This window comes from Dreissena polymorpha, chromosome 14 (assembly GCF_020536995.1).
Source record: "Dreissena polymorpha isolate Duluth1 chromosome 14, UMN_Dpol_1.0, whole genome shotgun sequence".
Lineage (NCBI taxonomy): Eukaryota > Metazoa > Mollusca > Bivalvia > Myida > Dreissenidae > Dreissena > Dreissena polymorpha.
Genome location: NC_068368.1, coordinates 53,174,185 through 53,192,044, shown reverse-complemented (window position 1 = coordinate 53,192,044; position 17,860 = coordinate 53,174,185). Strand labels below are relative to the sequence as shown.

Sequence of the window (17,860 nt, the reverse complement as noted above, 5' to 3'; positions counted from 1 at the left end):
CTTTTATAACGTTTAAAATACATCCTTTATGGTCTACGTGGTAGACTTTTACTCAAGAACTCCAGGGGTCAGGGGTTCGAGCCCTGTTGAGGTTTACTTTTTTCTTCTTTTTTTTTTTAAACTTTATTCTTGATTTTTTACAGGAGCTTTTTAGATCCAATGTTTACATTTATCAATATAAAGCATTTAATGACAAACTTCAAAACATGCCAAAATCTGTGAAAAGACCTCTTTAACTAGAAAACGGCGTGACTAGCATATATATTCGATTGAATTTGAAGCAAGCAGTAGATCGTTACATAACAAAGTCCCAATTAGGAGATACACATTACCAATTGGTAGATTCAAAGTCCTAGTAACAAGATACAAAGACTAATTTTAGAGATACTAAGACTTAACCCTTTGCATGCTGGGAAATTTGTCGTCTGCTAAAATGTCGTCTGCTGAATTTCTAAAATTCGCATTTTCTTCGATTTTTTTCAAAGAATACTATCAGAATAGCAAACAGTTTGGATCCTGATGAGACGCCACGTTCTGTGGCGTCTCATCTGGATCCAAACTGTTTGCAAAGGCCTTAAAAATTCGGTTCCCGCATTATAAGGGTTAATAAAAGGATGTGCAAAGTCCCAATAAAGTAACAACTAGAAGACTTTTAAGTCTTAACAGGTAAGTCCCAATAAATAATGGGCACTATTGCAGACGCGATACAAACGCATACGAGTTTAATAATAACTTAGGAATCCTGATCCCATCTCTTAATGTTCATGTGTATAAATACATACGACATCGTTTTGGTGATAACGCCCGTTCAAAGTTGAGATACTAATAGGAATTAATTTGGCAAACGATTATATAATAATGATAGATACATGTTTATTCATTGATGTGTGGCACAGAATTGACATAAATTTCGTAAACTGTCATTGCATAATGAAATTTCGCAAGCGCATTCACATTGACAAATCTGATCCGGAACAAATCCCGACACATAAATATTGCTTTACTTTAAACCTTGTGCTTGCCGACCGTTGTTTTGCTTTGTTTGTGGGGAAAGTGCCGTCCCTGGTTTGTCCGTGCTGACTGCGCATGCACATCTGGGACGACACTACGCACATACATTAAGCCCTTTTCCCCAGTGCAATGCTAAAATGTACTATCAATGTGATCAGCGGCGGTTGTTTGTAGTGGTAACTATAGATGAGGCTTCCAACCAAAATGTACGGTTTAAAGGAGGGCTTTAAACGTTGTGGTAATTAAAAAAAAAAGTGTTTCAGATTCGCACATTTTCGTTGTATAAATATTAAATAATGATATTTGTCAGGAAAAAGTAATACTGAACATTTACCATGCTAAAAAATATCCATTATAGGCATCTTTTGACGATTTTAAAACCTGAATATTATAAAGCGTTGCAACGCGAAACGATTGAATACTTTGGAGTCAAAACGGGGACACTGAGAAGATTTAAATTAAGCAAATAATGCAGGTAATTCTACTCTTCACTTAGCCACTTCATTCAACACACTTAAAAAACAACAGCAACATATTAATCAGTGGTCAATGACCATGACATCAGGGGTTTATGAAAGCTCATTATGCGAGTAAGGATTGCGACAATCCAGTAAATGGTCATTGCCCGACAAATGTTAGCCTTTTGTCCTTGCTAATTCAAACGTTTAAAGACAAACAAGATTTAAAAAAACGAGACAGTTAATGCTGTTAAAGGTTGTTGTACCTCGATCAACAGTGTGCTTTGAACTCGGCTGTGCCGTTAATGTAAGCTTGTCGCCATAGAAGTTATGCTGTGAGTTTCAACGGCCAAAAGACCTTATTAAACACACCGTATACATACAAATATGGAAGCTTTCAAACGCGACCATGTTAGAACTTTAACAAACTGCCCATGGAAATGGAATTATAACTCTTGCAACATTTTTGTCTGAAGCTGTTAAATTGAGAAATGAATGATATTAAATATCAATACTTACTCACCATCTTTAAGTGTGTAATATGTTTCAGCATCCGAGTCAGTTCCGTTATGTTTGGATATATTTAGATTCTTCATTAGTGTACGACTTTGTTTATTTAGTTGTGTAATTATTTCATAGTTATATACAATACAGTCCAATAGGATGAGAATCCACAGACATAAGAATGTTTTAATATCACAAATAAAGATGTTCGCTTTTTAATTACTTCATATGTTGTATCAATTGTATTGCTGAATATATTTGATGTATGTGTTCGTCGTTGAATAGTATTCTGAACATAATACTGTGTTACACTGTTTGTGCACACGGGATTAAAACGGTATTCTAAAATAAACAATACAGTAAGTAGCACCTAGGTATGGAAAATATGTCTCGTACTTCTTCCATATGTCTTATAGTCCGTCATTGTATTCAAGCAAAAAAACCCATATAAAATCTACTCACACTGTAGTTTATTATCCGTGAAATTTCAAAACATCCGGTTCTTAGCGCAACCTCAGAAGTAGCATTGGCTCATTTATTAATGCATAGAAAAAAGAGGTGGCGCCCGAGATTAACGGCCGTGGTGTTGTGAGACAAAACTACAGAAAAGTGCAGTTTCAGCTATAGAAGGGATATCATTTAATTATCTAGTCACACGTGTGTGACGCACGCGGTCAGTCTGTCTGAAAATCTTTTTTCAAGCCAGAATAACTCAGTGTGACTTCAATTTTCTATCGCAAAAGTATCGTGGTTCGATGTTTATTTAAAAGACGCATTAAAAAAATAAAGACATGCGAAAATGGGTCTTAAGCAATATGATGCCAGTGTAGCTCCAGCCCAGCATACGCTTCTGCGCAGTCATGTCAGGGCATGCATACGGAGGAGGATACTCGGGAGACATTGTGTGCTTTTTTAAACGGAAAGCGTAGTCCCTTACTAGACTTTGCAAATGCGCAGACTGGGCTTGAGCTACGCTTGCCGCACATGCCATAAAACCAATGCATCAAATATGTTTCGATGACTAAGAAATAAATTCATAATAAGCCATGTGATGACACATATGATGTGATTTCACGTAGTAGAAGGTGCATCTACGAACACTAGTGTGTGGTGACATATACGTGCATTTCATTTCAAACATTCCACGCGGTGAATATGCGAATATTTAGTTAAAAAAGAACACAACCATACTGAAACTTTATTTTTACATTTAAAACTTAGAAAAGTAAATTTTCGACCTTTATTTGTAAGTCAAGATATACGCCGAATATCTTTTTTAAAATATATTTTTGTTAGTTTATATCTTGTATAGTACTCGAGATACGCGTTAAACATACTGCACTGTAAGTAAATTATTGCTTTCTTTTTGAGACGTTGTATTTGTGTACTTCTCATTGCTTATATATGCCCGGAGAAATTTTAATATAAACATGTACAAAGGATAACATCTATACAAAATAAAGAAAGAGTAACGAGGCCTGTACATTGCAAATCCTTTTCGATTAGATCCGCTTTATTTACTATGAAGTTTAAAGTTTATACCGATAATTCATGTAGTTATCGATCTTCTACTATGCAAAGACCAAACATAATGGCGTCCGACCTGCAAGTATGGCCAAAGGGCCATTATTCTGTCGAAATTCGTCTCAGCTTTTATTCCCCTGTTCGCGATCATCTACACATTAAGGTCACGCTAATGTCATTTTTTGAGCGAGATCCACCAAGTTTTGTTCAAGAGAACATCTAAACACAAGCTCCAGGGCTACCTACGCAGGAACGGACGCAACGACAAGTGCAATGCACTTCCGTGAGGGTGTTACACGAATTATTTCAGTCTCAAAAACAAGTTAATGCAAATTTCAATTCAACTAAGTAGTGTTGGTATTAAAATCCACTTAGAAGAAAAACAATATTTATACTAGTTTCAATCGCAGCAAGAAGTGTACAAGAGAAATAGCATACGTAACATGCTTACTGTTAGACTAGATGCTAGTCTTCGGCTGTTATTCTCTCTCGACCTATAGTTTGACTGGTTACTAGTATATATTGGCGTGTTAACGTTTAACCCATTCATGCCTAGCGTCCTGAAAAAAGGACATTGCAAACAGCGTAAACCCAGATGAGACGCCGCATGATGCGGCGTCTCATCTGGGTGAACGCTGTTTGCTTAAAGGAATTTCTGTAAGAATTGTTCTAAATATAGAAATAAATATACTAGACATCCCTAATTTTGGAAATAAATTGATCCAACTTAGAAGGATGGGAGAGTCCACTAGGCATTAATGGGTTAACTTACTAGGGATTTTCCTAACCGTTTGTCTGATAATACGTATTAGAATCTTCGAGCTGCCATTTTTAAAATCCAAAACCACCATTGTTTGTCATGCAACCAAGGACAAACATAGTTCGAAAGGCTTATTAAGCCGATAAACCTTTTTACATCGACAAATAAATCTTAAATACCTATTTTCATTTGATGTGCATGGTATGATATCGAGAGTTCTCAACTGCTTTCAATGAATGGGTACTCGCGATTCTTGAATCGGTAAATTTGACTTTTGATTTTTTAAGCAAAACATGTTAATAACGCACAAATAATCAAACCAATTTGAATACAGAATCGTTCTTAATTTAATAATTTCAACACGGCTGATATCGGCAAGGTTTTGATGAATTATATTCGCATTTTACGCGCATATATTATTATGCGAGAAATTCATTAATGTATGTGATGACATTTTTTACTACTTGCCCGCTTTATTGATATAGTTGGGAGTTGTTCTTAGAATTAAGCTTTCTTTCCTCTCTTTGTGAGCTTGTCATTCGTTTATGTTATTATCAGATGACCATTGGCTAATCGCAGTTGGTGTATTCTTATTATTCGCACAATTACAGATTGTACTGTCCGCAAGAGTCTCGACCGAATGTGACATGTACCAGACAGACTTTAATTTGTTCCGACAAGTCAGACAGCACGATAACGCTATTTTTTCTCATGTTGATTGCTAATTCAGTTTGATAGTGCCCATACTTTGCTTCTGTTTCCACATGTATAATAACAATGAATTGATGCACGGTTTTAATAAAAATGACTATGGTAATTAATTGTTGTTGTCTTTTTAAATAAAGAATTAACCATCTTTTAAATATATATATATGAACAATCAATTGGAAACAATGAACAATAATGTCAGTGTGCATAGTTAGCCATACGCAAACGTTTATGTAAACCTTTCTTTGAAAAAAAAATCACCATCACATAGCGACAATTCATGCTTCCTCCAATAGCAGCGGCGTTTTTGCTCCATAGTAGCGGCGTTTTTGCTCCAACCACCGGCCAAGGGAATGCATTTTTCACGAGATTTCTCGTGTATCGGAGTACAGTGACTCTAGCGTGACCTGCCACCGACCCCATTCTCGCGTGTGACCCTAACTCAAGGTCAATGAACGCTGGCACAGAAAACGACGCCCCGGTCAAACCCTAACGAAGGTTATAGTGTGTTATCTCATGCGCAACTTCAAGTCGCGATACGCCATTTTGTCGTCAATTATTCTGAAAACCTTCAGAAGTAGACTGTTGTAAAATAGTCAAATATGCTGATGTAGTTCGCTCAGTTTACTGCCAACATTACACATAAATCAAGTCTCTTATTGACAAGTTATATGAAATTACATTTGCATACGCGGGGCTACCAATGGGGAAGTCATTTTTTTGCGGCTCGTTTGCCAAAGAATAACCGCAGATCGACGAAGGAAAATATTGTAAACAACTATTCACGGGGACGGTTCATAAGTTCAAGAAACTTTGAAATCAAGATCATTAAACGGCGAAAGATCTGAGATAATGGGAAAACAACATTTTTACGATCTGTCAATGTCTGTTGTTGAGGACAATGCGCTCATAGATACACAAATGAAAAGAACAATGAACGGACATTCAATCACGAGACGCGCTTAGTTATTGGACATTTATTGAGAATCATTCTCAGGAAGCAATAAACAAGTTTATGAATAAACACAAAAACAACAATCCGTATGAAGATGATTCTTGTAAGAATATGTTTTCAAGCGACGATAAAAGTTAATGATGTTTTTAAAACCTAAACATCAATTTTTTACTATTTACGATGGCATGTGAGTATATACTACATTTAACTCGGTTTAAACTAGTACTAGGATTACACAGGGACCTATAAAACAAAATGTGTTTGTCCCTGGATTACATTTCAAACATGGATGATTCTCCATGGTTCAGCCATGCATTTATAATTATGTACATTTTACTTCAACATAAAAACAGTCTCAAATAGCTCTATATAAACGTATACACTCAGGTCATCGATACAAAAACAGGGCCAGGTTACTTAAAATGTTAAGGACCAGATAGGAAAACAGCCGTTAACTTTTGGATCGAGTTGTTTATGTGACGTTATTACTAACCCTTATATGGATGTGTTATTTGTAAACCAAATATTTGTGTATGAAACAAAGTGCATATGTTTGATAATAAAATTGCTTAATTTTTTATTTGAATTGGGTCTGAAGTGAAATCATAGTTTTGAACAACTGGTTTCAGATCAGTAAAATATTAAAACAAGAGCCGTGTTAATGAAAAACAATGCCCCCTACTGCCCCGCTTTGAAGCTATATATTTTTACCCTTGACCTTGAAGGATGACCTTGACCTTACACCACTCAAAATGTGCAGCTCAATGAGATACACATGCATGCCAAATATCAAGTTGCTATCATCAATTCAAAAATTATGACCAAGGTTAACGTTTTGGGACAGACACACAATACAATGACAGACAGACACATACAATTTCAGAAAAACAGGCCAAAAACAATATACCCCCGATCATTCGATCCGAGGGGCATAAAAAAGATACTTTAACAGTAAATGAGTCTTTACAAAAGTAACACAAGAGTTAACATTTACATATAATAAACAAGGGCTGTTTGTAAAACATGCACGCCCCCCATATGGGCTGTCAGTTGTAGTGGCAGCCATTGTGTGAATACGTTTTTTGTCACTGTGACATTGACCTTTGACCTAGTGACCTGAAAATCAATAGGGGTCATCTGCTAGTCATGATCAATGTACCTAAGAAGTTTCATGATCCTAGGCCTAATTATTCTTGAGTTATCATCAGGAAACCATTTAACTGTTTCAAGTCACTGGGACCTTAACCTTTGACCTAGTGACCTGAAAATTAATAGGGGTCATCTGCAAGTCATGATCAATGTACCTATGAAGTTTCATGATCCTAGGCGTAAGCATTCTTGAGTTATCATCCGGAAACCATATTACTATTTCGAGTCACTGTGACCTTGACCTTTGACCTAGTGAACTGAAAATCAATAGGGGTCATTTGCCAGTCATTATCAATGTACCTATGAAGTATTATGATCCGAGGCCTAAGCATTCTTGAGTTATCATCCTGAAACCAGTTTACTTTTTCGAGTCACTGTGACCTTGAGCTTTGACCTAGTGATCTGAAAATCAATAAGGGTCATCTGCCAGTCATGATCAATGTTCCTATTAAGTTTCATGATCCTAGGCGTAAGCATTCTTGAGTTATCATCCGGAAACCATTTTATTGTTTCGAGTCACTGTGACCTTTGACCTAGTGACCTGAAAATAAATAGGGGTCATCTGCCAGTCATGATCAATGTACCTATGAAGTTTCATGATCCTAGGCGTAAGCATTCTTGAGTTATCATTCGGAAACCAGTTTACTATTTAGTCACTGTGACCTTGACCTTTGATCTAGTGACCTGAAAATCAATAGGCGTCATTTGCCAGTTATGGTCAATGTACCTATGAAGTTTCATGATCCTAGGCCTAAGCATTCTTGAGTTATCATCCGGAAACCATTTTACTATTTCGAGTCACTGTAACCTTGACCTTTGACCTAGTGACCTGAAAATCCATAGGGGTCATCTGCCAGTCATGATCAATGTACCTATGAAGTTTCATGATCCTAGGCAAAAGCATTCTTGAGTTATCATCCGGCAACCATTTTACTATTTAGTCACTGTGACCTTGACCTTTGATCTAGTGACCTGAAAATCAATAGGGGTCATCTGCCAGTCATGAGCAATGTACCTGTGAAGTTTCATGATCCTAGGCCTAAGCGTTCTTGAGTTATCATCCGGAAACCATCTGGTGGACGGACCGTCCGACAGATGGACCAACCGACATGTGCAAAACAATATACCCCCTCTTCTTCGAAGTGGGCATAATAATGACCTGTAAAGCCATTGAAAAACATATTGTTTAAATTAATTGAATCTCCGTATTATTTTGCAAACAGACTAAAGGAAGACAACTGTGATTCACGTGAGTGCTTGAGTAAATGCAGTCTCCTTTTAGTTGCGTGCTAACATGACATACAATAAAATCAACAGGACAGTAATTAAATGACGTAAATTGACCTAATATAACACAACTTAGCTTTGTATTCAAGAGAACCTTTCACCTAAATCTGAATGTACGCAAGAAGATCATTAAATCATTACAAGACAATACATAACACCTTCAATTATACAGTTTATAATTGTGTGTTTTGAAACCAAAACGTCTTAAAACCAAAACACCAATAAACGACTTCAAGGTCAAAAATTTAATTTCACGATCTTAAACAACGAATGATTATGAACGAGGATTGCTTAATAGCAAATTAATAATCTTCACATGGTACCTTCCATAAATAAGATTTTGTTAATTAATTTGTTCAGTACTCAAATTGTGTGTATGTATTGTATATACAAAACTGTTGTACACAATACAAGTATTTGAAATTCCACTTTATGCGTACCTGATCATATTTTTTTATTCATCATCGTTTAATAGGTTATGAAAATTTAAAGATTGTTCGTACTGGATTTAGGTCCTATCATTTTTTTTTACAAACAATCGATAAGCTACAACTTTACAACTAAGGAAATAAAACATTGCACAATGGTTAAGACCAAAAACACATATTAGAACAAATACACTCATTAAGTTAATTAAACCTTCCACGTGTTTGTATCTTCGCAACTAAGTCCTTATTATGAAAGAAAATATGAGCAGATTGTAAACTTTTTTCTAGTCATCTAGACTTCTTTCAATGTCATTTTCATCATCATAACCACCATTTCAAACAGCGACACTATGAGCAACAGTTTGTGTGTAAAAAATAACCATAAACAAGTCTGTATATAAAATAAGGTCAAATAAAATATACTTAGTACACACATTAGTCTAAAATTAGACAGTATAAACAGCAAGCATAAAATCGTATACAAACATATGGGCATGTTACAATAATATGTAAATACTATACTGTCATTTAAAATAAAACAAAATACATGTACATGGATATGCATGAGACATGCATACAAACAGATCAGAATCAGAACACTTCATTGAGAACATATTATTCATTAACATGTTTAAGTTGTTAATGTAAACTAATGTAAGGCAAAAATTAGTTAAACCGCAGTAAACCATCAATTTAAATTGTACGTACTTTTTGACAAGGGAACACATAAGGGACATAACATGTAGAAAAAACTTCTTTGGAAGTGATTTGTTGCATCCCTTTTGTTTGATTTCATGAACAAGGAAGCCCTAAAGGGCTCCAGGCAGAAAACTTAAATTATCACAAAGTGGGTTCATATGGTTGCAAATTGGTGGGTCCGTTTTTGACACAACAGGACTAAATTTCACAGGTGTTATTTAGGAAAATGCCCTACCCCACCCCCTCCCGGTTCCACAGTTTTACTGAACTCTACATTTACATATAGATCCTGCCAAGTTTATAATTACCGGTATTCGGAAAATTATTTGGACATTAAAATCAGTTGAAAGGAGGAGAAATCACACCCCTGAAGTTTACATTTCAGTAAGATAAAATTAGAACAAAATTGTTCTGATCAGGCTTCTTGAAGAATTGGCAGTCAATGTTGTCTCTCCAGATTACCTGGTTTTTGACCCCACAGGACCCAATAATTGTGAATTCAACAAAAACTCATAGATGCAAATATTAAGTTTTGCCTCAAGGTAAGCAAAGTTAGAGTGTTAACCAGCTGTTGTTCATTTTTAACAAATTATTCTGTTTTTGAACTCACAGGAGAACTAGGGGCAAGATATCATTGCAACAGGTTTTATAAAGATTGTGCAATACCAGTACATGTGACCCTAGGTTTAACCAGAGTTGGCCAATAAATGTGACTTTGTACGATGATTGTTAATCAACTTTATGCATAGTTTTTTACCAGTAACCAAGTTTCAAGTTCATATGTAAAAGTATGACTTGTTAACTTTCAGTGTTGAACAGTTTTTGTTTTGTAAAGCAATTGTAGTGAAATAACCTCCCTCTAGGTGGTAATGTTTGGTGGTAATGTTTAACTCTTTCAATGCTGGAACCGAATTTTGAAGGCCTTTGCAAACAGTTTGGATCCAGATGAGACGCCACAGAACGTGGCGTCTCATCTGGATCCAAACTGTTTGCTATTCTGATAGTATTCTTTGAAAAAAATCAAAGAAAAAGCTAATTTAAGAAATTCAGCAGACAACATTTTAGCAGACGACAAATTTCCCAGCATGCAAAGGGTTAACAACTATGTTGCACCATTTTCTAACATTAAGATGTCATTAAGACAACTGTCAACAAAGCTTCATGGGAAAAATATGTAAGTTTGCATGTTCTCAAGCTTGGCCTTCATTATTTTCAGATTTTTGACTCCACATGAACCATTTTTAAAAAGATTCTACACAAAAATTGTGTTATCAAAGACAAGTAGACAAATGACAATCACAAAAGCTCACCATCATGATGAACGAGCGCTGTCATCGTAAGTGTCCAATCCCACCAAAGTAACGGTATATGTTTTGACTAAAAACTGTAATTAAAACCATCAATGTTGGGAAACATCGACAAGTTTTACCTATTTATTAAATACTCTGCAGTTCCTGTTCATGCCATAAACAATTATATGAACTTTTATTTGAATCGCTTCAAAAAGTTATGCTCCATACAAGAAGCAGGACAGAATTACTGAAAGTACAACGGATGATGCAATTTCTATATGCCTGCCGTTTGGGGCGCATAAAATACGCAATATTAAAATACTTATAATATAATTGATTGTCAAGAAATAAGTCACATATTTAAAACACACAAAATAATATCACAATAAATATGACTAAATGATACCACATGCTTATGTTTAATACTTGTGTATAGTATATTTTCACAAACTAAATACATAGTATAATCAACGAACCATTTAACTTAAGAAGATAAACAAAAATGAAGTCTGTCCCAGAATAACGCTGGAAATAGATACAGAACAAGATTAACAATACAATATGGTTGAAAAAAAAAGAAGACAATATGCAGATTTTTAACAAAACTTCAAAAATATATTTCTAATAATAATCCTTAAACATATCATAAAGTAAAGTGTATTTGATTTTATGAATTGCAATTCTCCTCCTTGTTATCTAAGAAGTTTCATGTTGAAATTGTGTATTAATGTCTGAGATATAGCCCTAAAAAGTTACATCATACAACAACTTAAGAGGCTACTAACTCTTACTTAAGAAAGTGTACGGTTATGGTACTTGTTCAAGGCAATTCTCCGCATTAATATGTCTCCAACAACAAACTAGAGCTTTGTCACAGACGTGACGAATACCCCCACATGCCGCATTGACACAGAATATTTTGCATGTCGTCTTCACAAAAAACAGCGGACATCATGTGCAATATTTAAAACGCACTAAGTGACCCCTTGACCTAGTTTTTGACCCAGAAAGGCCATGTTTCAACTTGGCCTTTAGATCATCTCCATAAAACTTCTGACCAATTTGGTGAAGATCGATGTAAACTACTTGAATTAGAGAGCGGACACCATGCTGAATGTTAAAAAACGCACTAAGTGACCCGTGACCTAGTTTTAGGCCCGGAATGGCCCATGTTTAAACTTGTCCTAGAGATCATTTAGATAAAACTTGTTACCAAGTTTGGTGAGGATTGGATGAAAACTACTTGGATTAGAGAGCGGACAACATAGTGAGGTTTAAAATGCACTAAAATACCCTGTGACCTAGTTTTTGACCCGGCATGACCCATATTCAAACTTGACCTAGCATTCATCTAGATACAACTTCTGACCAAGTTTGGTGAAGATTGGATGAAAACTACTTGAATTAGAGAGCTAACAACATTGTGATGTTTTAAACGCCCTAAGTTACCCCGTGACCTTGTTTTTTACCCGGCATGACCCATATTAAAACTTGACCTAGACATTATCAAGATACAACTTCTGACCAATTTTGGTGAAGATTGGATATAAACTAATTAAATTAGAGAGCGGACAACATGGTGAGGTTTTAAACACACTAAGTGACCCCGTGACCTAGTTTTTGACCTGGCATGGCCCATGTTCAAACTTGACCTACACATCATCTAGTTACAACTTCTGACCACGTGTGTTGAAGATCGGATTTAAACTACTTGAAATAGAGAGCGGACAACATGCTGAATGTGTAAAACGCACTAAGTGACCCCGTGACCTAAATTTTGAACCGGCAAGGCCCATGTTCGAACTTGGCCTTAAGATCATCTAGATACAACTTCTGACCAAGTTTGGTGAAGATCTGATGAAAACTACTTGAATTAGAGAGCACTAAACATTGTGATGTTTAAAATGCCCTAAGTGACCCCGTGACCTTGTTTTTGACCCGGCATAACCCATATTCAAACTTGCTCTAGACATTATCAAGATACAACTTCTGACCAATTTTGGTGAAGATTGGATAAAAAACTACTTGAATTAGAGAGCGGACAACATGGTGAGGTTTTAAAACACACTAAGTGACCCCGTGACCTAGTTTTTGACCTGGCATGGCCCATGTTGGAACTTGACCTACACATCATCTAGTTACAACTTCTGACCAAGTGTGGTGAAGCTCGGATTTAAATTTCGTGAAATAGAGAGCGGACACCATGCTGGATGTTAAAAAACGCACTAAGTGACCCGTGACCTAGTTTTAGGCCCGGAATGGCCCAATGTTAAACTTGTCCTAGAGATCATTTAGATAAAACTTGTGACCAAGTTTGGTGAGGATTGGATGAAAACTACTTGAATTAGAGAGCGGACAACATAGTGAGGTTTTAAATGCACTAAGATACCCCGTGACCTAGTTTTTGACCCGGCATGACCCATATTCAAACTTGACCTAGACATCATCTAGATACAACTTCTGACCAAGTTTGGTGAAGATTGGATGAAAACTACTTGAATTAGAGAGCACACAACATTGTGATGTTTTAAACGCCCTAAGTGACCCCGTGACCTTGTTTTTTACCAGCATGACCCATATTCAAACTTGACCTAGACATTATCAAGATACAACTTCTGACCAATTTTGGTGAAGATTGGATATAAACTAATTAAATTAGAGAGCAGACAACATGGTGAGGTTTTAAACACACTAAGTGACCCCGTGACCTAGTTTTTGACCTGGCATGGCCCATGTTCAAACTTGACCTACACATCATCTAGTTACAACTTCTGACCAAGTGTGGTGAAGATCGGATTTAAATTACTTGAAATAGAGAGTGGACACCATGCTGAATGTGTAAAACGTACTAAGTGACCCCGTGACCTAGTTTTTGACCCAGCAAGGCCCATGTTCGAACTTGACCTAGACATCATCTAGATACAACTTCTGACCAAGTTTGGTGAAGATCGGATGAAAACTACTTGAATTAGAGAGCGGACAACATGCTGAATGTTTAAAACGCACTAAGTGACCCCGTGACCTAAATTTTGACCCGACAAGGCCCATGTTCAAACTTGGCCTTAAGATCATCTAGATACAACTTCTGACCAAGTTTGGTGAAGATCTGATGAAAACTACTTGAATTAGAGAGCGGACAACATTGTGATGTTTAAAACGCCCTTAGTGACCCCGTGACCTTGTTTTTGACCCGGCATAACCCATATTCAAACTTGCTCTAGACATTATCAAGATACAACTTCTGACCAATTTTGGTGAAGATTGGATAAAAAACTACTTGAATTAGAGAGCGGACAACATTGTGATGTTTAAAACGCCCTAAGTGATCCCGTGACCTTGTTTTTGACCCGGCATAACCCATATTCAAACTTGCTCTAGACATTATCAAGATACAACTTCTGACTAATTTTGGTGAAGATTGGATAAAAAAACTACTTGAATTAGAGAGCGGACAACATGGTGAGGTTTAAAACACACTAAGTGACCCCGTGACCTAGTTTTTGACCTGGCATGGCCCATGTTGGAACTTGACCTACACATCATCTAGTTACAACTTCTGACCAAGTGTGGTGAAGATGGGATTTAAACTTCGTGAAATAGAGAGGGGACACCATGCTCAATGTGTAAAACGTACTAAGTGACCCCGTGACCTAGTTTTTGACCCGACAAGACCCATGTTTGAACTTGGCCTAGACATCATCTAGATACCACTTCTGACCAAGTGTGGTGAAGATCGGATTTAAACTTCGTGAAATAGAGAGCGGACACCATGCTCAATGTGTAAAACGCACTAAGTGACCCCTAGACCTAGTTTTTGACCCGGCAAGGCCCATGTTCGAACTTGGCCTTAAGATCATCTAGATACAACTTCTGACCAAGTTTGGTGAAGATCGGATGAAAACTACTTGAAATAGAGAATGGACAACATGCTAATTGTTTAAAACGCACTAAGTGACATCGTGACCTAGTTTTTGACCCGACAAGGCCCATGTTCGAACTTAGCCTAGACATCATGTAGATACAACTTCTGACCAAGTTTAGTGAAGATCGGATGAAAACTACTTGAAATAGAGAGTGGACACTTAATGCGGACCGACCGACAGAACGACAAGCTTACTCCTATATACCCCCCTAAACTTCGTTTGTGGGGGTATAATTAAATATAAAGCAAACTTGATTGAGATCTTTATAATATTACACACCAAAGACATTTTACAATAGCAACATTATAACCATCAAACCATGTTTGAAGGCATCAGCAAATGTATGAATACATGATAGGTGGCTATACAACAATTATTCAAACTTTACTATCTTAGAATTTAGAACTTAAAAAAGAATAGTAAAATTGATTTGTCTAGACCAACAGATATTTTCTAAATGAGCAATAGCCAATATTGGTAAATGCTAGCACCAATGACATAAATTGTACATGGTTTTCAAAAGTTTAACGTCAGTCAGTACATATGTCTGAAAATTGTTATTGGGTTTCAAAGTTCTTAACACTGGCGTATATATTTTTATATATAACATATGTGTATATGTGCTATAAAACATATTTGTAAACGTCCTTTTGACATTACCAGAACTTAATGATGTCATCTGCGCCATGTGTTCCACTAGAGCTGCCATTTTGTTTTTGTTGACTGTCCAGTGCATCTGTATACAAAATATGCCTACATGCGCTTTAGAGCAAGGAGCTTTTGTTAACTTACTTAATACAACATAAAAAAACTGTACGCGGTGTAAGCAAGTAGTATGCTACTATTAAATCAATTACTTGCACTATTAACAATATATTTTTACCAAATATTGTAAATAATCTACATGCATTTGCTGAGAAACATGTATTTAAAAGTTCATATCTGTGCCAACATGGTTAATAGCATTTCAGGAGTTGTGGGACAGCCTTCGTACAAATAAAATTAATACAAAAACAAAGTAAAAAACAACAAAACCTTTTATATAAATATTGCACTGTAAATTTTGGCAAAATAACAATAAAAGTGTATCCAAGAATAATGGAAGATCATTTTGTCACATTCATGAGCAACACCAAATGTGTCATATGGCCTTGTATATGTAAATGGACGGACAGCAAAAGTTTATACAAAAATATAAAATATTTATTTGTAATTGGTCATCTGATTCTTTCTCCTTTATTAATGTTTTGTCATTAATTAAAATAATTAACTTAAAATTCATTATTTAAAATCTTTTGTTTAAAGTTGACATCTATATGTGAAGTAATGTAAAAAAAACAACTTATAGGCTACTTCAAAAGTATTTTGTTTATGTATTTATTCACGATTTAAAAAATAAATTTAAAAAACGTATTTTTCTATCAATTACAAATAAATTTATAAATCGTGAGGATTCTGTTTGTTGCATGTCTGATAAACAAAACTGTCTGAGTACGTAATCATCATACTTGTAATTTTCTGTTAAACCAAGCAAACTATCTGATACATTACCAACAATACCAATTAAATGCTTTAATTCATTATATAAAATCTAACACAAAAAAAACGCCAAGATATTCAAAATAATATGTTTACTATACCTCAACAAAGACAGATATTCTAAAGATAATATACCATCTGACTAGAAGCAGGATGAATCATTCAACAAGCACAAGTTAAAATAAATAATTTTTTGAATACCAGTATACAAATACAGCCATTATTCGACAAAGTTTTACTCCTGACTTAGAATTACTGTTGCTTACTTAATATTAAATATCTGACCTTCAGTAAATTCATATGAGGCGTGTTCTGAGAAAACTGGGCATAATGCATGTGCGTAAAGTGTCGTCCCATATTAGCCTGTGCAGTCCGCACAGGCTAATCAGTGACGACACTTTCCGCTTTTATGACATTTTTCATTTAAATGAAGTCTCGTCTTGGCAAAAATCCAATTTAGGCGGAAAGTGTCGTCCCTGGGACAAGCTTTATGCCCAGTTTTCTCAGAACACAACTCATATTTCTGACTTAGAATCACTCTCTTAGCATGAAGAGTTTCTTTCCAGTCCATGGCTTTTTAACCAAAAACTTTGTCCCTGAAAGCATTACTCCCCTTTCAAAAATTCAAATTTGCAAAACTAGTTTCTGATCAAAATTTTATCGATTAAAGCACCAAAAGCACATTAAAATTGGTTTTCTAATAACAATTTGATAATTATAAATTGTATAATTTATTTCCAACAAAAACTAAATTAAATGCTTAGCTTAGAATCGAAAAAAAAAATCAGTGTAATAAATGTGATTTACTTATTTCAGAACTTATGCTATTGAAAAATGGATATAATAGTTTTAAGTGAACAGGTTCTTCAAACCTTCTCTTTGCAGCTATTAATATATATATATAAGCCCACGACCTTTTGACCCTAATTCAGACCTCGTCCTTTGACCTTGACTGCTGTGACTTATCGACGACCCTCCACCTCTGGCTGACATACTGCTCATCACACTCAGCGATCACGAGGGCCACATTTGCCTTGTGGCTGTCGAGACACTGGTCCGTCCCCTCCCGAAATATCTGACCATCCAGGAACAGCCACTTCTGTTTAAAGTATATTTTCAAATGTATTATTACACTTTGCATTCGCATTTAATTCCAATTCAATGTGCATTAAATACAGCCGCAAATACCATTGCCTTTAATGCGCATTTAATACAGTTAACATAAAAGCTTTGTTGATCAAAGCAGTTTACGGATACAAAAGAAATCAACTCACAACTACCATTCTTTTTTTCTTTTTTTTATATTGATTTTCAACAAACATCTCTATTACAACATAAATACACATATGAAGCAACAAAACATTTTGGTCTCTTACATATACTGAAGTATCATATGCATTGACTATGTCTGCACATACACGTGTTTTATGTATATGCCAAGAGAAAACAAGAGATGTGTTTGTCAGAAACACAATGCCCCCTAATGCGCGCTTTTTTTTGACACTCAAAATGTGCAGCTCCATGAGATACACATGCATGCCAAATATGAAGTTGCTATGTTCAATATTTAAAAAGTTATTGCAAAACTTTACTGTACATTAAAGTTTTGGGACAGAATTTTTT

At 35.7% G+C, this 17,860-nt stretch overlaps 1 protein-coding gene across 1 annotated transcript in view; it reads right to left on the bottom strand.

Moving 5' to 3' along the window:
* Positions 1-5,927: 5,927 nt before the first annotated feature.
* Positions 5,928-17,860, bottom strand: part of LOC127857904 (polypeptide N-acetylgalactosaminyltransferase 2-like) — a 42,800-nt gene continuing 30,867 nt past the window's right edge. Inside the window, exon 14 of the mRNA XM_052394640.1 lies at positions 5,928-17,336. Coding sequence (XP_052250600.1) covers positions 17,166-17,336 — 171 coding nt within the window. The 3' untranslated portion in view covers positions 5,928-17,165. The remainder of the gene's footprint in view (positions 17,337-17,860) is intronic.